At 50.5% G+C, this 20,780-nt stretch overlaps 1 protein-coding gene across 1 annotated transcript in view; it reads right to left on the bottom strand.

Annotated features, from left to right (window-relative positions):
* Positions 1-20,780, bottom strand: part of LOC147669012 (zinc finger protein 638-like) — a 472,920-nt gene that overhangs the window by 322,545 nt on the left and 129,595 nt on the right. The window contains exon 7 of the mRNA XM_086948283.1: positions 6,959-7,090. Within this exon, the coding sequence (XP_086804409.1) occupies positions 6,959-7,090 (132 nt within the window). The remainder of the gene's footprint in view (positions 1-6,958; positions 7,091-20,780) is intronic.

Below are 20,780 nucleotides of genomic sequence, written 5' to 3'. Positions count from 1 at the left end.
TAGAAATGTGTGAATGCTGCAGCTGCTACAGGCACCGGGGAGGAGGGCGGGCGATATGAATGTCCGCAGCTCTACATGCCAAAAACAGATGCATACTGTTAAGTAGCATATTCGGTTCGAGGCATGTGGGCTGCTGAAATCATATCTGTGCATGTGCATAGAATACATAGCAGTCCCTCCATTAGCGGTGGCCGCCCGTGCCAGCTGCAGCAGTTTGGAAAAGTGTTTTTAGAACAGCCTGCCCTACAGCTGCCTGCTGTTTGGAGTGCACATCAACACAAGAATGCTTTGTAAATGTGTGTGTGGTATACCATGTGGCTGCTCTACATATGTCTTCCAAAGGGATACTTCCAAGGAAAGCCATGGAGGCCCCCAACTTTCTGGTGGAGTGGGTCCGCGGTGGAATGGTGAGAGTACGTTTGGCTTTCAGATAGCATATCTGAATACATTTAACTATCCACCTAGCTATACCACCTTTGGAAATGGGGTTACCTTTGTGTTGTGGCGCAAAGGCAACAAAGTCGTTGAGTTTTCCTAAAATCCTTGGTCCTATCAATGTAATACATCAAGGCCCTTTTGAGGTCAAGGGTGTGGAGCATTCTCTCCGCCAATGACTCAGGATTTTGGAAGAACACAGGTAATTCAATAGTTTGGTTAATATGGAATGGAGATACTACTTTAGGAAGAAATTTAGGGTTAGTGCGAAGCACCACCCTGTTGGAATGAATTTGAATAAATGGCTCTTGTATAGTTCGTGCCTGGAGCTCACTAACTCGCCGCAGCGATGTAATCGCAATAAGGAAAGCCACTTTACATGTCAAGAACTGAATCTCGCAGGAATGCAGCGGTTCAAAGAGGGGACCCATCAGCCTGGTGAGGACCACATTGAGGTTCCACTCCGGAGCTGGCGGAGTGAGTCCGCGGAGGAATAACACGCTTGAGCCCTTCTAGAAAGGCTTTAATAGCAGGCACCCTGAAAAGTGAGAGGTGCTGCCTGTTTTGGAGATAAGCAGCCATCGCAGATAGATGTATGCAAATGGAAGCATAGGCCAAATTACATTTGTACAGATGGAAAAGATAACAAATGATGTTCTGAATAAATGCATCTATCGGGTTAATGTGGTCTGCACAGTAAATGACAAACCGCTTCCACTTCGCCGCGTAGCATGCTCTAGTGGTGGGCTTCCTTGCCTCCCGGATGATGTCCATGCAGCCTGGAGGCAAGTTTAGATAGCCAAACTGTAAGACCTCAGGAGCCAGATCGCCAGGTTGAGCTGTTGCGGATCTGGATGCTGAATGTCGCCATGGCTCTGCGTCAGAAGGCTGGGTGTGAGGCGTAGCCTCTGATGCGGTACCACGGACAGTTCCAGAAACGTGGTGTACCATGGTTGGCGAGCCCACGTTGGAGCAACCAGGATGAGAGTCATCGAGTGCTGCCTGAGTTTGCGCGCCACCAGCGGTATCAGAGGTGCTGGGGGAAAAGCGTACGCAAATCTGCCTGACCAGTACATCCATATCGCATTGCCCTGCGACTGTGGGTGTGGGAACCTGGCGGCGAAGCTTTGGCATTTTGCGTTCTCCCTTGTGGCGAACAGGTCTATCTCTGGATGACCCCACCTTTGGAAGTACGGTTGGAGTACTGATGGATTTATCTCCCACTCGTGCATTTGGTGGCTGTGCCTGCTGAGCAGGTCCGCCATCTGATTGTCCTTGCCTGGGAGATGCTCCGCCATGAGAAATATGTTCCTCTGAATGGCCCACTTCCACATGCTCTGAGCCAGATGAGACAGCTGCGGAGAGTGTGTGCCTCCCTGCTTCTGAATGTAGTACATGGCCGTCATGTTGTCCGTCCGGATCAACACGACCTTGTTGAGCAGATGTACTTTAAATGCCTTTAAGGCCATGAAGATCGCCATCAGTTCCAGTACATTGATGTGCATCTTCCTTTGCTGTAGTGTCCATAGTCCCTGCACTGTGTAGTGGAGTACATGCGCTCCCCATCCCTGGAGAGAAGCGTCCGTCGTCAGGATAATCTGTTGCACAGGCTCTTGGAACGGTCGGCCCTTGCAAAGGTTTTGTGGATTCCACCAATGCAGAGAGTTGTATGCCCGACCGCTCACCAACACTAGGTCTGTTAGTTGCCCGTGAGCCTGAGTCCACTGACGTGCTAGGCACTCCTGAAGCGGACGCATATGTAACCTCGCGTGCGGGACGATGGAGATGCAGGAGGCCATCATGCCTATCAACTGCATGAACACCTTCGCTGGAAGCGAGTGCTGAGGCCTGAACCGTTGGATCAGCGTCTGGACACTGGCGATTCTCACTGAATTTGGCTGCGCAGTGGCTGCCAGAGTGTCTAGTGTCGCGCCCAGATACTGCCGTATATGGGCGGGTTGGAGATGGGATTTTGGGTAATTCAGTGAGAATCCCAGATCGTGCAGGAGATGAATGGTGCGGGACACGTGGTCGGCGCACTACTGTTCCGACTTTGCCTGAATGAGCCAGTCGTCTAGATAAGGATAGACGTGGATGTTTTGGCGTCTTAGATGAGCCGCCACAGTCGCCAGGCACTTTGTAAAAACTCTTGGCGCTGTGGTGACCCCGAAAGGCAGAACCCTGAACTGGTAGTGCTGGTCTTGAATTGTGAATCTGAGGTACTTCCTGTGTGAAGGATGCAGGGGAATGTGAAAGTATGCATCCTTGAGATCTAGCGTAGCCAGGAAGTCCCCCTGCCGAAGCAGAGGGAGAACCTGCTGCAACGTGAGCATATGGAAGTGTTCTGACAGAATGTACCAGTTGAGGGGCCTGAGGTCCAGGATGGGCCTGAGGGATCCGTCCTTTTTGGGGATTAGAAAGTACAGAGAGTAAACTCCTGATCCCCTTTCTTGCACTGGCACGAGCTCTATTGCCCCTTTGTGCAGCATGGCTTTGACCTCCTGCTGCAACAAGTGCAAGTGCTCGCCAGACATAGGACGGTTTCTTGGAGGTATGTTTGGTGGAGTGGAAGTAAGTTCCAGACAGTAACCGTACTGGATAAGAGATTTGACCCACCTGTCCGTGGTGACGGATTTCCACGCGGGCAGGAACTGCTGGAGTCTCCCCCCGACCGGTGTTGTGTGGTCGGGGGGCAGTGACAAGGCGTCACTGTTTGTTGGTGGTGGAGGACCTGGAGCTGTTGTTTCCACGTCCCCTGCCTTTGACGTTGTTGCCCCTGTAACCACCTCTACCCTTGTTGGTGTATGAGGCCTGGGCGTTGCTCTTATAGTACTGCGTGGATTGCGATGCCTGACCCCTTGAGGTGCCCCTGTTATTGGAGCGGCGAAAGGAACCACCCCGAAACTGCTGGGACTGGAGAGCCCCCATAGACTTGGCAGTGTCCGTGTCTTTTTACATCTTTTCAAGGGTTGCATCCACTTCAGGGCCAAACAGGTGGTCTGGATTAACTGTTTGATTTAAGATGGTTGTCTGAACGTCTGGTTTGAAGCCTGATATTCTAAGCCATGCATGCCTACGCAGTAACACGCTAGTGTTTATAGCCCTGGAGGCGGTATCAGCCACGTCCAGCGCACACTTAATGGAAGCATTAGTGATTAGCTTCCCCTCCTGAATTAACATTTCTGCTGCCTCTTTGTACTGATCAGGTAAGTGCTGTAGAAATGTTTCTAAGGTGTCATAATGTGCCCTATCGTAGCGTGCGAGTAGGGCTTGCGTGTTTGAAATGCGCCAAATATTAGCTGCCTGCGCAGCAATACGTTTCCCTGAGGCTTCAAAGATTTTTGATTCTTTGTCTGGGGGAGGAGCATCACCCGTGGTTTGCGAGTTTGCCCGCTTGCGTGCGTTGGATACAACCAAAGAATCCAGTGGCAAGTGTCCCTTGATGTACGTTGGATCAGTGGGCGCTGCCTTGTATTTTTTGTCAATCCGAGGATTGATGACTCGCGCCCGAGTGGGCTCCCTGAAGACCTCTGGCGTGTGCTTTAGCACTCCCTTGAGCATGGGCAATGTCTTGACTGACTTTTCAGCCACCGAGAAAGTGTCAAACAGAAAGTCGACATCCACTGGATCCGCATGAAGGTCGACATCATGATTGGCCGCAGCTCTCTCAATTAGGGCGTTGAAGGCTGCAGAGTCCTCTGTTGGAGAAGTTTTTGCAGCAAAGAGCTGCGGCTCAGGGCCTGACTGAGGGTCCTCAGGGTCGCCTCCAGCAGACCATGGCTCATTGACCTCCTCTGGATCCGAGTACGCCGGATAATTGTACTCTTCCTCCTCATCCATATCACCTTCCCCAGCGGTGGAATGAGATGGTGAGAGTCCCAGATTTTGTGGGGATGCAGGCTCGATAGGGGCAGAAGTACCCGCAGAGTCCAACTTCTTTTTGAGTGGAATACGATAATGTTCTAACACTGGCTCCGGTGTAATTTTTCTCTTCAGGAGAGAGAGTTTGCCCGTGTTGGCGTCGATGACAACCTCTCGACGCTCCTCGTCCGCGAGTGGCTGGAGCCGAGGCTTTGGCACAACCAAGGACGCTTTTGGTGTCGACACCATCTTAGAGGGCGCCCGAGCCCGTGTTTTGGAGCGAAAGCCGTCGGTGTCGTCTTCGGCGGCAGCGTGAAATGGATCTGCGTCTGCACCTTTGCCGGTTTCTGTGGAGGCTTCGGCACCACATCCTTCGGTCCGGGAGCCAAGGTGTCCTTCCGAATACGTTGAAGGGACTCCGCGACCTTCTTGGTCAAGGACGGTGAGGGCTGGACCGGCTCAAGCGATTCCCCCGAGTCCGGAGTCGGGTCGGCGATCAAAGGCACGGTCTTCGGAGCCGACACATCACCACCCTTGGCCTAGTCGACCGGAATCGGCGCAGCCAGAGCTTCGGGGTCGTCTTGACGAGTCTTCGAGGCTCTCTTCGGGTCGTCGACCTTCTTCGGCGCCGGCGTGGCCCCGTCGGTCGTCTTCGCCTTCGACACCGGGGTCTTCGGGTCGGCCATCTTAGCACTGCTCTTGATGTCGGCGGCCATTTTGGACGTCTTAGGCGCCGAGGCCTTTGGAGCCTTTAGTTTCACCAGTGCGACTTTCACTTTCGTTTTCGACACTGCTGGTGTGGACCCTGATGGTTTCACTTTCGGTTTCTGTACCGGGAGTGGCGCATCACCAATGTCCGTGGCCGGGCCCGTAGGCGGGGCCGTGGGACGCGTAGTAAGGTCTTGGGTAAGGCCCGAAGGCGATCCCTCGACCTGGGCCGTATAATGGGGATTGACCCCCGAATCAGTCTGAGGATGCTCCTCCTCCGAGCTATCCTCCACGGTGGCAATGGCCCCGTCGTCGTCCCCTACCTCACCGACGACTTCCTCAAATTCCTCGTCCCCCGCGTCGTAGTTGTCAACCTCCGACGCCGGGCTGGAGTCCGAAACTTGTAGGACGGTGTCGTCATCAACGTCTTCTTCAAAGATGTTGTCCGGCGGGGGTGCCGATAACTGGGCCTGGAGCCTAGCGGCTCTACGAAGCTTGAGAGTTTTCTTGCACCGGAACTTGGAGCAGGCCATACACCTGGCCTCATCGTGGTCCGACGACAAACATTTGTTGCACACTGGGTGCACGTCGAGGTGTGAATATTTTGAGGTGCACACCGGGCACCTTTTAAATGGAGTTCGTTCCATGTTGAGTAGTCTGGAGCGTCGTGTAGGCCCGTCCGCGCCTACAGCACGCGGAAGGACAGCAAGTTTTCGGAGCCGATGAATAAACAAACCCGAACGAATGACAATACCGACGCGAATCCTAAAGACCTTTTTGTCTCAAGTTAGAAAAGTTAAACAACTATCGATTCCGACAGAGGGAACCGAAACACATCCGAACCCAATGGCGGAAAAAAACAATCTGGGGATGGAGGCGATGCCCATGCGCACTGTAGTCCAGGGGAGGAGCCACCTATCTCGTGATACTTCGAAGACTCTTCCAGGACAACAAAGTGCAATCATCCGGACCCAACACTAGGCGGCGATCTATGCACAGATATGAATTCAGCAGCCCACATGCCTCGAACAAAAAGGTCACTAAACGCAAGAGAACCAATGGCTGAAGGGGGAAGACCCTTTGTGCCATGCTGTATGGTGGGTGGAACTGAGGAGGACGCAAAGCCTCTTTATAGATAGGCGGTTAACCATAGCTGTTTTCAAACCAGACCTTAATTAAAATAAACATTATAAAAATAAAAGGAGGGCAGAGTTTACTACCTTTCACAAGACTACTGAAAGAGATGCAAACATACCATTGTGTCTGTTGAGGAGCTTTCTCTTCCTTTCCCCACCACTTTCTGCAAGGAAAACCTTGGTACTCAGCTGTTTGGATTATGGTAATGCCCTACTGATCTCGGAAAATTAGACTTTGATTTCCAAACTTCAAGTAGCGCAAAACACTGATGCCCGCCTCTCATGTAATCTTCCAATCGGTGGCCGATCTTTTAAGGTGATTGCATTGGTTACTAATCGTGTAAAAAGATTCTTTATAATTTAATGTCTGAAACAATGCCTTGCTTTGAAAAGGTCAGTTACCCATTGCCTAGACTATTGCACCACCGCCCTCTTAGATTGCTCAGATCCAATGACAAATTGCTTACAGTTCCACGAGTCAGAAGGACCTTCACAAAAGGCAGATCTTTCACCTACTTAGCCACTATGTACTAAAATAGGTTAACCCTGCACATCTGCAGGTGTACAGATCACCAATTCCGAAAATTAGTGAAGACTGTGCTCTTTTAATGCAGTAGTCTCTTGCCTGGCTTCATGGTCTGTTGCTGGCGCAGACGTACCCCTCTGGGTGATTCGTGCGCTACAAATTCCATTAATATTGGATTAATAAACTGTTTGAAATTAAATTAAAAAGCTTGCTAGGCAGTGCAGTTTAAAGCATGTACACTAAAATGACCTCAAATGAGAAAATATAAAAACTTCAAACCGTTAATACGTACCACAATTGCAGGTTGAGGTTTCTGTCCAACAGAAGATAACCGTACTCTCTTTTTGTTAATCATAACCGGTACAGTTTCACTGAATTTTATTGCAGCGATTGCAGCTTCTCTAAAGCTCATTTCCAAGTATGCCTAGGAGCATAAAATACATATTTTTCTTACATAAAGAGCAAACTTAACAAGTACATTTCAATTAGTCATTAATGGAATGTATCCAGCACCACACTGTTTCCTAGCCTTGATATACTTTACAAAAAAACGAAACAAAAAAACTCAATTCTCACAAAAAACAAGTTGGGAAAAAACACATCAAATTCACACACAATTAAACTTTTACATTAACATCAATTACCCAAAAAAATAAGAGTAGGCAGGGAAATCGATGACTATTTTCTTGGTCTGTAAACAGCTAACTTTTCTTGCACAAGCAAAAGTTCCCAAGGACACAGACTTTCAGCATGGGTAAGAATAATGTTACTTACCCAGTAAGCATCTGTTCTTCACATGTAGAGCTGTAGATTTACATGCTTCCGATATCCTGCCATTATCGTTGGGTCCGGATGTTTGCAAGTTGTTTTCTTCGAAAAAGTCTTTCCTAGTCACGAGGCAAGGTGACTTTTCCTATCTGTGATAGTGGGCATGGTCATCGACTCCATTGTTAGATTTTTTTTTTCCCGCAAGAGGGTGGGAATGGAGAAAGTGCAATATAGAGATGTCCATGCGTATAAATGTATAATTAAGAACTCCAACAACTAAAGGTGCCCAGGGGAGGTGGGTGGGCACATGTGAATCTACAGCTCTACATGTAAAGAAGAAAACAAGTTACTTAACTGTAACTTTGCTTCCCCAGTATTGGTAACTTTCATAGATTCCCATGCTTTTGTATCATTCCCCGTCGTCGGAAACGGAGTCTCAGTAACAAAATAACATTGCAGTAGGTACAAAAGAGAAAGAAAAAGGCCTAGGCCTCATTCCCTTTTGTAGCATATCCGCCTCTTTTTGTGAAAGATACCAAACTAGGCATCAGCCAATCAGAAGAGCCTCACCCCATAGAACCCTCCTGAAGTAACCTCAGATGTTCGTAGTCGTTGTGTAACAGTCACCATATTCGGCTGAAGCCTGAGTATTCTGAGTGCTACAGCTGCGACAGGCACCGGGGAGGAGGGTGGGAAATATGAATGTCAGCAGCCCTACATGCCAAGAAGAGATGCATACTGGTAAGTAGCATATTCCGTTTGAGGCATGTGGGATGCTGAATTCATATCTGTGCATAGAATGTATAGCAGTTACCTACTTAACGGCGGTTGCCCGTGCCAGCTGCAGCAGTCTGAAAGTTCTGAGAACAGCCTGTCCTACAGCAGCTTGCTGTTTGGAGTGTACATCTACGCAGTAGTGTTTGGTAAATGTATGTATGGTGGTCCATGTGGCTGCTCTATGTAGGAAGGTGGATACCAGACTGGTTGCCCCCAACTTTTTGCCTGGTGTTTTGCTGGTTTTCCGACTTAGTTGGCCTGGGACCCTGCCAATCAGGACCCCAGGCCTATTGCTCTCTCTGTAAAATGGATTCCATGTACCTTAGGTACATATCCAATTGGTACTGGGCCACCTTATCAGACCCTGTAACTCAGGTCATAGGTGTACCCAGAGCCTACCAGGGGCTGCAGCATGTATTATGCCACCCCTGGCTGGCCATCTAAATCTGACACAACTGGCTGCACGACAGCTGGGGCAAGGTGGTGTAATCACCCTTTGCTTTAGATATAGTATACCTATATCTAACCCTAAAAATGGACACACAGATTCCTATCAGTCACTCCTATGGCAGGCCTTGACAATCCTGAAGGCAGAGTGCTTGGAATAGTGTGAGATGGTGCTCTGGCATGAGCTGAGCCCGTTTGCAGCTTGCGGAACCAAGTCCTAATAGCTCTTCCATGATAACGCATAGCATATACTCTTAAGTGCATTATAATCCTCGCGGTTAAATGCTATCTTTGGTATCGCTTTATCAAAACATGTCGAGTAAGGTGTCATACGAATTGGAGTACTAACCCCTCGCCAATTCTGGCGACGGGGTTAGCATTCCATCCTTCTAGAGGGACACGACATGTATGTAACTGTGAACCCCGGTTAAAGTTAACTCAAGCCTCAGCATCAAAACATGGATGCTGCCACCACAGACACAAGTCTGACCTCCTGCTGCTGGGAGTCCTTCCAGGGAGGGAGGCTTGGACAAAGGGTTTCCTGTCAGGGGCGTTGCTAGCACCATCCCAGACAGGGTTTTGTGTATCCTGGGTAGGCAGGGCTTTAGAGGAAGGTGACTGCAAGTGGCACCTAGGTGCTCACTATGCATCTGCCGGCTAGAACCAGTTCCAGGGGCACACCAGCCCCTGAGCTGGGGAAAGTCCGGCATGGGAGAGGGGTGTAACCACCCCCCTTCCTGGTCCCACCCATGGGCAGGACCTAGTCGCGTGCCAGCCCCTTTTCCTAGTATAAAGATAGGAGCGGGCCCCCTTCCAAATTAGATCTTTGAATCCTGAAACTACTTTCTACGAAAGGAACTCTCGACTTCTCAAGATTTCTCCCTTGTGGCTAAGGAGTAGTCACCCTGCATCCGCAGGCACCATCCAAGCATCGCGGTCTGCTGTAAGTCTCTCCTCCAGATCAAGACTGCCCAGCTCGACGAGAACCGGCTTCCCTGGCACCTCTGACCTCTACCCACATAGTCAGCTCAGCTGAGACCCGTGGGTGCGACGAGACCTCGAGGGACCGGCCATCTTCAAGACTGCACGACGCTTGCCCGGCACGACCGCCGAGGGATCCTCGAGTGAGTGCTTTGGGGTGTGAGAAGCCCCAGCCCTGAGCAGCTCCAGCACCGAAGTTCAGCCCTCCAGCATCCACCAGATCTGCGTGGGGCCCTTCTGCTCTTTGCTGCTCACCGCGTTGTCTGGCTACCAGCCCGCTGGCTTGTGGCCTTCCCTACGACGACCGACGACATCACCACTGCTAGTCTGGTTGCTCCAGACTGGCCCTTGCTCCCCTCTAAAAGAGGAGCACCCTGGACCCTCCTGGTCCACTCCAAACTCCATTTTAGGTCCACCGCGTGGGCTTGCATTTGCCAAGACTTGTTGCCCCAATCCTGGGTCCAGCGACGTCGACAGCAGATACCATTGTGGGACAGCTCGCACCTCCATCCTGGTCGCCGACAACGCCTCCTGGTCCTTGAGACTGCAGAGCCCAGCGTCGCCCACTCACCTGGTCGAGGTGACTCCATCTGGTGCCATCCTGGTGCCTATCTAATTACTGGCTAGTGATTCAGAACTTGGTCCCCTCTGCTTACAGGTGTCTTCCATCTCCGATCCAGGCTTGGATCCATCCGAATCTCTTCACTGGTCGCCTGCCAGCAACAACTTCTTTCAGGCTCCATAGACTGCAACGAGGATTCCCGACGTCTTTCCAGACCTATGCATCCGCAGCCTCTGGGCTAGGTAAACTCAGCATTTCGGTGCTCCAGCATAGCTTTGCTATCCAAGGGTCCAGATCCTTTTTCGTTTCAGCTCTACCTAGTCGGATTCGTCCGATAACACTAACTTTGTAATTCCAAGCAACCATAGACTTTGTTCCGCTTCCCGCGTGAGAGTGCACACACTGCACCCGATCTCCCTAGGCCTCCTGCTAGTAATCTGAAGCTTCAGTCCTAGCGATCCCAAATCCTATTAGCGTAGTACTTACCTGCAAGTAATTTTGCATTCCACTTTTAGAGTATATGGTTTTTCGTGCCCCTCGGGCATTTGTGTAAATTGTGCAACTTGAAGTATTTTCCTAAGAGCTTTGTTGTGTGCTTAGTACCCTGTCCTCATAAAGAGTACAGGGCTTTTGTGATCTAAATAAATACACTGTTTATTTTCATAACACTTGTGTGGTGTCCTTTCACTTGGTGTTCAAGGGGTATATGTGATGGTATAACAGCTGGCTTAACACGCCCTCTAGAGTTTAGCCCGAAGACTGCTCTTGTCCATGCTACTAGGATAGCTGGTCTAAGGTTGACTTATAACCAATCATCAATAAGGGTTGTTTGGACTGATACAAAGTGCTCACTAGAATAGTGAACATTATATATCAGGCCAACTTCTCACTCTACATATGTCCTCTAAAGGAATGTTACCCAGGAAAGCCATGGATGCCCCTATCTTGCGCGTGGAATGCGCCCTTGGGGGAACTGTTAAAGTGCGTTTAGCCTTAGGATAACAGATTTGAATGCATTTAACTATCAACCTGGCTATACCTGATTTGGAAATAGGGTTGCCTTTATGTTGTGGAGAGAAGGCAACAAACAGTTGCTTAGTTTTGCGAAAGTCTTTTGTCCTGTCGATGTAATACAGGAGAGCCCTTTTGACATCTAAGGTGCGCAGTGCTCTGTCTGCCACTGAGTCAGGGTTTGGAAAGAAAACTGGCAGTTCTATGTTTTGATTGATGTGGAACTGCGAGAATACCTTTGGCATGAACTTAGGGTGGTGTTGCGCACCAACCCCATTGGCATGAATTTGTAGGTATGGCTCTTGAATTGTTGTGTTGAATTTGCCATTTTAAACGTGCTAAATCATGTGTTGACCTCGATTCCATGCAATGCTCTGATCTTCCATTTTGTTGCATCGCACTTCCATCTTGAGCTGCCTTGACCTGGAGTTACACTTTAGCAGTAACATAAACATGTTATTCACGTAAACCAGTACCAGCAGGTGCGAGGCATCTCGTGAGGATGCCTCGTGAGGTTACGTTGTACCTTCAGAGTGTTTTCATGCATTCCATACTTATCGCTAGGACAGAGGGAGGATGGCCGTGCCAGTCTCCAAGGCCGGAGAGTGGGAAAGGAATGTCTTTTGCCTCGACACCGCCTAAACAGAATCTGGCCAGGTCTGTCTGGGTGGGTCTGATGCAGAGATGGGGGCCAGCACTTGTGAAAAGATGGGCGAGAGCGCCTGCTAGAGGCTTCTCGAACAGGTTGATTTAAGCTATAAAAAGCGGGGTCTGTGAGGTGGAGCTCAGGAACTCAGTCTTGGAGTGGACGCACTCGCGGGACAACTTTGGTGCCCGAAGAGATTACTCCCTGAGCTACCGGTCTTGCGGGTTCCCGACCTGGTGTTAGTGCTTGGCCTAGGGATGTTGAAGTCTCCGGTGCTGCAAATGAATCTGGTGAGGTGCTTTGTACATTAACTGTTTATATCCCTGTATGCACAGTTTCATATTTATGTATATAGTGTGGTGTATTCATTGTTTATTGCCTTTCACTCGGTGCCTACGACTTTCTTAGTTGCAGTGACTTATTGCCTTTGCCTACAATATTAATAAAGCTCATTTCTACCTCCAGTGGAGTGTTGGAGTTTCTCTGTGAGTAAGTGGTGTGCGTAAGTTCAGATTACGCAAGTGGGCAAAGCAATACATTTGTGAGGGCTTGAAGCTCGTTGACCCTTCGCAGCGATGTAATGGCTATTAGAAAGGCCACTTTCCAAGTAAGAAACTGTATCTCACAAGAATGGAGAGGCTCAAAGGGGGGCCCCATGAGCCTGGTGAGAACGATATTTAGATTCCAGACAGGCAGAGGAGGGCGTCTGGGAGGGATCACTCTTTTAAGGCCCTCCAAAAAGGCTTTGATGGCATGCACTCTGAAAAGAGAAAGGTGCTGCCTGTTCTGAAGGTAAGCAGCTATAGCAGCCAAATGTATCCTGATGTAACTATATGCTAGGTTGCATTGGTACAGATGCAGTAGGTAACATGATGTATTGCGTGGATGCATCTAGCGGATTAATGTCATTGTTGGAACAGTAAGTGACAAACCGTTTCGATTTGGCTGCATAGCACGCCCTGGTTGTGGGCCGCCTTGCCTCTTTGATGATGTTCATACACTCAGGGGGAAAGTTGAGGTAGCCAAACTATGACCTCAGGAGCCAAATCGCTAGGCTCAACTGTTGAGGATCTGGGTGCTGAATGTCTCCATGGCTCTGAGTGAGGAGGCTGGGAGTGAGGCGCAGCCGCTGGTGAGGCACCACCGAAAGTTCCAGGAACGTGGTGTACCAGGCCTACCGTGCCCACGTTGGAGCAACCAGGATGAGCGTCATGGAGTGCTGCCGCAGTTTGCGCGCCACCAGCGGTATGAGTGGGGCTGGGGGAAAAGCGTACGCAAATCTGCCTGACCAGTTCATACATATCGCATTGCCCTGAGACTGCGGGTGTGGGAACTTGGCGGCGAAGCTTTGGCATTTTGCGTTCTCTTTTGTGGCCAAGAGGTCGGTCTCTGGATGACCCCACTGCTGGAAGTATGGCTGGAGTACTGATGGGTGGATTTCCCACTCGTGCATCTGATGACTGCCTGCTGAGCAGGTCCGCCATCTGGTTGTCTACTCCCGGGAGGTGCTCCGCCATGAGGAATATGTTCCTCTGAATGGCCCATTTCCACATGCTCTGGGCTAGGTGAGATAGCTGCAGGGAGTGTGTGCCTCCCTGTTTCTGGATGTAATACATGGCAGTCATGTCCGTCCGGATCAACACAACCTTGTTGCAGAGGTGCAACTTGAACGCTTTCAGAGCCATGAAGATTGCCATGAGCTCTAGCAGGTTGATATGCATCTTCTGCTGTTGTGTAGTCCATAGTCCCTGCACCGTGTAATGGAAGACATGCGCTCCCCAACCCTGGAGAGATGCGTCCGTCGTCAACACTATCTGTGGGACAGGCTCTTGGAAGGGTCGTCCCCTGCAAAGGTTTTGTGGGTTCCACCAATGCAGAGAGTTGTAAGCACGACCGGTCACCAACACTAGGTCTTTCAGATGCCCATGAGCTTGGTTCCACTGATGTGCTAAGCACTCTTGAAGGGGACGCATGTGCAGTCTTACGTGCAGGACTAGGAATATACAGGATGCCATCATACCGATCAGTTGCATGAACACCTGCGCTGGGAGTGATTGTTAAGGTCTGAACCTCCGAATGAGCAGCTGCATGCTGTTGACTCTGGCAGAGTTTGGCTGCGCTGTTGCCGTCAGAGTGTTCAGTGTTCAGTGTTGCCCCTAAGTACTGTTGCACATGGGCTGGCTGCAGGTGTGACTGTGTAGTTGAGTGAGAACCCCAGACTGTGGAGGAGGTAAATTGTGCGCGACATGTGGCTGGCAAACTGCTGGGCCGACTTGGCCTGAACGAGCCAGTCGTCCAGGTAGGGATAGACATGATCATGTTGTCTGCGAAGGTGTGCTGCCACGGTTGCCAAGCACTTGGTGAACACCCTGGGGGCAGTGGTGACCCCGAAAGGAAGAACCCTGAACTGGTAATGCTGATTGTTGATGGTGAACCTGAGATATTTTTTGTGACTCAGGTGAATGGGAATGTGGAAATATGCATCCTTGAGGTCCAGGCTCGCTAGGAAGTCGCCCTGACTGAGCAAAGGCAGGACCTGCTGTAACGTTAACATGTGAAAGTGTTCTGAAAGACTGTATTGGTTGAGGGGTCTGAGGTCTAGAATGGGCCGCAGGGACCAGTCCTTTTTTGGGATTAAGAAGTACAGAGAGTACACCCCTGTACCTCGTTCTTCTGCCGGCACAAGCTCTATTGCCCCTTTTTGCAGCATGGAGAGTACTTCTTGCTGCAATAAGTGCATGTGCTCTGCGGACATAGGACGGTGCCTTGGGGGTATGTTTTGGGGGGGGGCTTAATTCCAGACAATAGCCGTATCGGATAAGTTGTCTCACCCACCTGTCCGTGGTAATGCCTTGTCACTGCCCCGACCATCTAACACCTGTCGGGGGAAGACTCCAGCAGTTCCTGCCAGTCTGGGAAGGCGTCACTGCTTGTTGGGAGTGGAGGATCTGGCGCTGTTATTGCCACGTCCTCTGCCCTTGGCGCTGTTCCCACGGTATCCACCCCTGGTATTCTTTGTGTAGGTGGATTGCATGCCCGCTTTGGAATACTGGGCCTGCTGTAAAGCCTGTCCTCGAGGCTCCCCTATTACCGGAGCGACGAAAGGAACTGCCTCGAAAGTGCTGAAATTGTAGAGCCCCCATGGATTTGGCTGTCTGTGTTCTTTTTTATTTTTTCGAGTGTTGCGTCTACCTCGGGACCAAAAAGGAAGTCCGGGTTAACCGGCTGGTTGAGCAGAGTTGTTTGAATTTCAGGCTTGAAACCAGAGATGCTGAGCCATGCGTGATGTCTTAGCATCACACTAGTGTTTATGGCCCTAGCAGCTGTGTCTGCCGCGTCCAGTGTGCACTTGATGGACGCATTAGAAATCAGTTTCCCTTCTTGTATAATCATCTCTGCTCCTTCCTTGTACATATCAGGTGTGAGAAGGTGGCCTGATATGCAGTGCTCACTATTCTAGTGAACACTATGTATCAGTCCAGCAACCCTTATTGATGATTGGTTGTAAGTCAACCTTATAGACCAGCTATCCTAGTAGCGTGGATACGAGCAGTCTAAGGCTAAAGACTCGAGAGGGCGCGTTAAGCCAGCTGTTTACCACACATATACCCCTTGAATACCAAGTGAAAGGACACCACACAAGTGTTATGAAAATAAACAGTTATTTATTTAAAGATCACAACAGCCCTGTACTCTTTATGAGGACAGGGTACTAAGCACAAACCAAAACTCTTACAAAAATACTTAAGTTAGCACAGTATATACAAATGCCCGAGGGGCACGGAAAACCATATACTCTGAAAGTGGAATGCGAAATTCCTAGCAGGTAAGTACAGTACTAATAGCTTTTGGAATCGCTAGGACTTGACTAGGGAATCGTTAGATTATGTCTAGGAGGCCTAGGGGACTCGGGTGCAGTGTGTGCACTCTCACGCGAGATGCGGGACAAAAGTCTATGGTAGCTAGGAATTTAGAAAGTTAGTGTTCTCGGGCGAACCCGACCTGGTAGGGAGAAAACGAAAGTAGATTCTGACCCTTGGATAGTGAGGCTATGCTGGGGCACCGAAATGCCGAAGTTACCTAGCCCAGGGGCTGCAGCTGCATAGGTCTGAAAAGACGTCGGGAATCCTCGTAGACGGACCAGGAGCCGGAAGAAAAGATGCTGGCCGGTGACCAGTGAAGAAAGTTCAGTCGGATCCAAGCCTGGATCTTGAAGATAGATGACACCTGAAAGCAGAGGGGACCAAGTTCGAGACTACTAGCCAGTAGTCAGTGGGCACCAGGAGGGCACCGGATGGTAGCCACCTCGACTAGGTGAGTGGGTGACGCTTGACTCGAAGATCTCACGGACCAGGAGGCGTTGTCGGCGACCAGGATGGTGGATCGAGCTGTCCCACGAAGATAGAAGCTGTCGGCGTCGCTGGACCCAGGATTGGGCAACAAAGCCTTGGCAAATTCAAGCCCACGCGGTGGACCTAAAATGGCGTCTGGAGTGGACCAGGAGGGTCCGGGGTGCCTCTCTTGAACAAGGAAGCAAGGGCCAGCCTGGAGCAACCAGACCAGCAGTCGTGAAGTCGTTGGGCGTCGTTCAGAGGGCCACAAGCCAGCCGGCTAGTAGCCAAACAACGCGGTGCACAGCAAACAGCAGAAGGGCCCCACGCAGATCGTGGAGATGCAGGGGGGCTGATCTTGGGTGCTGGAGCTGCGCAGGGTCGGGGCTTCTCGGACCCCAAAGCACTCACCAGTGGAGGACACGGTGGGCTTGCAGTAAAGATGTCGTGCAGTCTGGGCGATCGTCGGTCCCTTGAGGTCTCGTCGCACTCACGGTTCTCAGCTGGGCTGTAGAGGTGAGTAGAGGTCAGAGGTGCCAGGGAAGCCGGGTCTCGTCGAGCTGGGTCGTCGGATTCGTGATGAAGGACTTGCAGCAGACCGCAGTGTTCTTTAGGATGGTGCCTGCGGATGCAGGGTGACTACTCCTTAGCCACAAGGGAGAATCTTGAAGAAGAAATCGTGAAGTCCTTTCGAAGAAAGTGGTATCTTGATTCCAAAGATGATCTAATTTTAACAGGGGGCCCGCTCCCATCTTTATACTAAAAAAGGGGGCTGACCCGGTGACTAGGTCCTGCCTATGGGTGGGACTAGGTGGGGGGTGGTTACACCCCTCAGCCATGCCGGACTTCCCCAGGCCAGGGGCTGGTGTGCCCCTGGAACTGGTTCAGACCGGCCTATGCGTAGTGAGCACCGGGGTGCCACTCAGCAGTCACCTTCCTGTAAAGCCCTGCCTACCCAGGATACACAAAACCATGTCTGGGACGGTGCTAGCACCGCCCCTGACAGGAAACCCTTTGTCCAGGCTCCCCTCGCTGGAAGGACTCCCAGCTGCAGGGGGTCAGACTCGTGTCTGTGGTGGCAGCATCCATTTTGTGGAGCTGAGGCTTCAGTTAACTTTAACCGGGGTTCACAGTTACATACATGTCGTGTCCCTCTAGAAGGGTGGAATGCTAACCCCGTCGCCAGAATTGGCGAGGGGTTAGTATTCCAATTCGTATGACACCTTACTCGACATGTTTTGATAAAGCAATACCAAAGATAGCATTTAACCGCGAGGATTATAATGCACTTAAGAGTATATGGTATGCGATATCATGGAACAGCTATTAGGACTTGATTCCGCAAGCTGCAGACAGGCTCAGCTCGTGCCAGAGCACCATCTCACACGATTCCAAGCACTCTGCCTTCAGGATTGTCAAGGCCTGCCATAGGAGTGACTGATAGGAATCTGTGTGTCCATTTTAGGGTTAGGTATAGGTATACTACACCTACAGCAAAGGGTGATTACACGACTTTGCCCCAGCTGTCATGCAGCCAGTTGTGTCAAATTTAGGAGGCCAGCCAGGGGTGGCATAATACATGCTGCAGCCCCTGGCAGCCCTGGGTACACCTATGCCCTGAGTTACAGGGTCTGATAGGGTGGCCCAGTACCAATTGGAAATGTACCTAGGGTACATGGAATCCATTTTAAAGAGAGAGCAGTAGGCCTGGGGTCCTGATTGGCAGGGTCCCAGGTCGACTATGTCCAAAACCAGCTAAAACACAGGGCAAAAAGTTGGGGGCAACCATAGTCAGGATGTACCTTCCTACACAACCCCCCCCCAAACGAAAGGAGATAAGGCTATCCTTGTCCAGGTAAGCCTCTATTACCTAAGTGGCCATATAAGGAAGGACCAGCTCTGGCTTGGTTTCCCCCTGTGTCATGGTCCACTAGGCAACCCCTCACCCTAAGGGTATCTGAGGGTCTCCACCATAGGGAATCTCTGTCTCTGGTGTGTCTTGGGAAAGAAGAAGGCTGATGCTGGGATGGAGTACTGAAGTGAGGCTCCTCTACCTTTGGGCTCAACTTCCTCCAATCACCATCCATCATATGTGCCTTTCTTTCTTTAGCTGAGATGCACTGAGCTCTCAGGGTCAGCCTCTGGCTACCTAAAGCTGGAGGCTGAGTCCCTCTGTTGGGCTTACTGGAGGGACAGGTCAGGTCTGGGGTTTTTAGGCCCCATGTTTGGCTGTGCCCAACAGTGTCCAGCTGTGGGAGTTCCCTAACTACTTTTAAGGGGGATCCCTCAGGAGTCTGCTCTATTTTCACTTGGCTAGGTTTACCAGCTTCAGTGATCCTAATCTGCTGATTAAGGGGTTCTTTTGGACAGGGGGCCCTTTGGGGTCCACCTCTGGCCTCCCTGGTCTCTTCAGCCCTGGGCTGACTGAGGCAGGGTAGAGAGGTGCAGGTTACCTGCTCCAGACTGGGTCCCACCTGGGAAGGGTCCACTGCCATCAGGGGCTCTGCCAGGCTAGGCCTGACTACCTCTGGGGCAGTTCCTTCAACAGGGGTAGAGTCAGTTCCCTGAGGAGGCTGGCTCTCACCTAGTGTCTGGGAGGGGGAAGACTCTTCTTCCTCCTCAATGCTCTCTGTTTGAGTGGAGTGCTCCATTGTTTCAGGCTTCACAACCTCACTATCTGTCTGAGTAGAGGCTGAGACCATTTCAACCTTGCCAACCTTTTCAGGAGGGCACTCAGTCTGTGTTTGGGCTGTGACTGTCACAGCCCTCCTATCCTGTTCTGAAAAGTCTGTCTGAGCCTGGGCAGTGGCTACCACTGCCCTTCCAACCTTTTCAGGGAGGAATGGTGCTTGGACTGGGGCTGTAGCTATTACTGCCCCACTAACCTGTCTGGATAGGCCTATCATTCTGGAATGAGTTTCTTGTTCCACCTCAGCCCATGCTGAGAGTTCCAGGTCATTCCCCAGTAAGCAATCTACAGGTAGGTTATCTGTCACTGCCACTCTCATGGGCCCTGTGACATTACCCCAGCTGAGCTTGACTACTGCCATGGGATGCCTTCTCTTCATTCCATGAATGTCTGTCACCTGATAAGTAAAACCAGGGGTCAGTTGAGCAGAGGGGACCAGATGGTCACTCACCATGGTGAGGCTGGCCCCTGTGTCTCTGAATGCCTCAACTTTCTGACCATTCACTAAAACTTCTTGTCTATACTTGCCCAAAATGTGGGGTCCAGTAGTGAAGTTGGCAAACCCCATGCCAGTCTCACAGACAAGAGTGTGGTCAGGGAACCTGGCTAAGCCATAGTCCTCCTGATTGCCCAAAGTAATGCCCACCACATTCTTGGGGGCACTCCCACCACCTGGGGGATTACCACTAGTGGTAACAGGAGGTTTAGGAGTATTACCTGGGGGTGTATTTCCCTTATTACCATTTTTAGGGCAACTGGCATCACTTTTGTAATGGCCCACCTGTTTACAGGTATGGCAATAAGGTTTCTTTTGTTCAGAAGGAGTGTTCTGGGACCCACCACCCTTGTTGGAGTTTTGGGGCCCTTGGGAAGTCTTCTCTGTGGATTTATCCCCACCCTTCTCTTGAGGCTTGGTTGATTCCTTTTTCTGGTCACCACCCTGGTTTTTAGGCCTAACCCTGGTTCTGACCCATTTGTCTGCCCTCTTACCCAATTCCTGTGGAGAGGTCAACTCAGAGTCTACCAGGTGCTGATGTAATAGCTGGTTCTGACAATTATTTAAGATTTGCTCCCTCATAATTAGATTATACAATCCTTTAAAATCAGTAACCTTACTACCCAGTAGCCAGCCTTCAAAAGCCTTAGTGGCACAATCAACAAAGTCAGTCCAATCTTGAGACTGAGTTTTCTGGGTGTCTCTGAACAGCATCCTGTATTGTTCAGTGGTTAAACCAAACCCATCAACCAGTGTATTCTTCAAGATTTGGTAATTGTTAGCATCCTCCACCCTTGTGGTGAGGAGCTTATCTCTACCTTTACCATCAAAGGAGAGCCACAAGATAGCTGCCCACTTACTTTGGGGAACACCCTGCACAGTGCAGGCTCTCTCCAAAGCAGTAATCCATTTGTGGATGTCATCCCCTTCTTTAAAGGGGGGCACTATCTTATTCAGGTGCTTTGTATCAAAACTCCTTTCCCTATTGCTAGGTTTATTGCTGCCACCAGTGGGCTGTAGCCCACATAATTCTTGCTCTCTAGCAAGGGCAAGTCTCTCTTTGGCCAGGGCAAGTTCTTCCCTTTCAATCCTCAGTTTGACTGCCCTTTCTTCAGCTTCATACACTCTCCTCTTAGGGGAAGACATTCCTCTGTGAGAAGAGTTGAGAGAGCCATTGGTTCGAAAGGATCTGCTAGAGCCTCTTGATAGAGACCTAACTCGTCCATTCCCAATGTTAAGCTGACCTGAGAGTGGGCCCAGGAGTCCCCCAGTACCAAGCTCATGTCTGCTTAAGTTGGACCTGCTTAGTCTGCTGACTTCTACCTGTCCCTTATCTGCCTCATCCCCTGATAACTCATCCTCATCCTCAGCAACATCTGCCTCAAGGAGGGGATGGATATCAAAGG

The sequence above is a fragment of the Lissotriton vulgaris genome, unplaced genomic scaffold, assembly GCF_964263255.1.
Source record: "Lissotriton vulgaris unplaced genomic scaffold, aLisVul1.2 SCAFFOLD_1591, whole genome shotgun sequence".
In the NCBI taxonomy this organism is placed as follows: domain Eukaryota; kingdom Metazoa; phylum Chordata; class Amphibia; order Caudata; family Salamandridae; genus Lissotriton; species Lissotriton vulgaris.
This window is presented reverse-complemented; position numbering and strand designations above follow the sequence as displayed.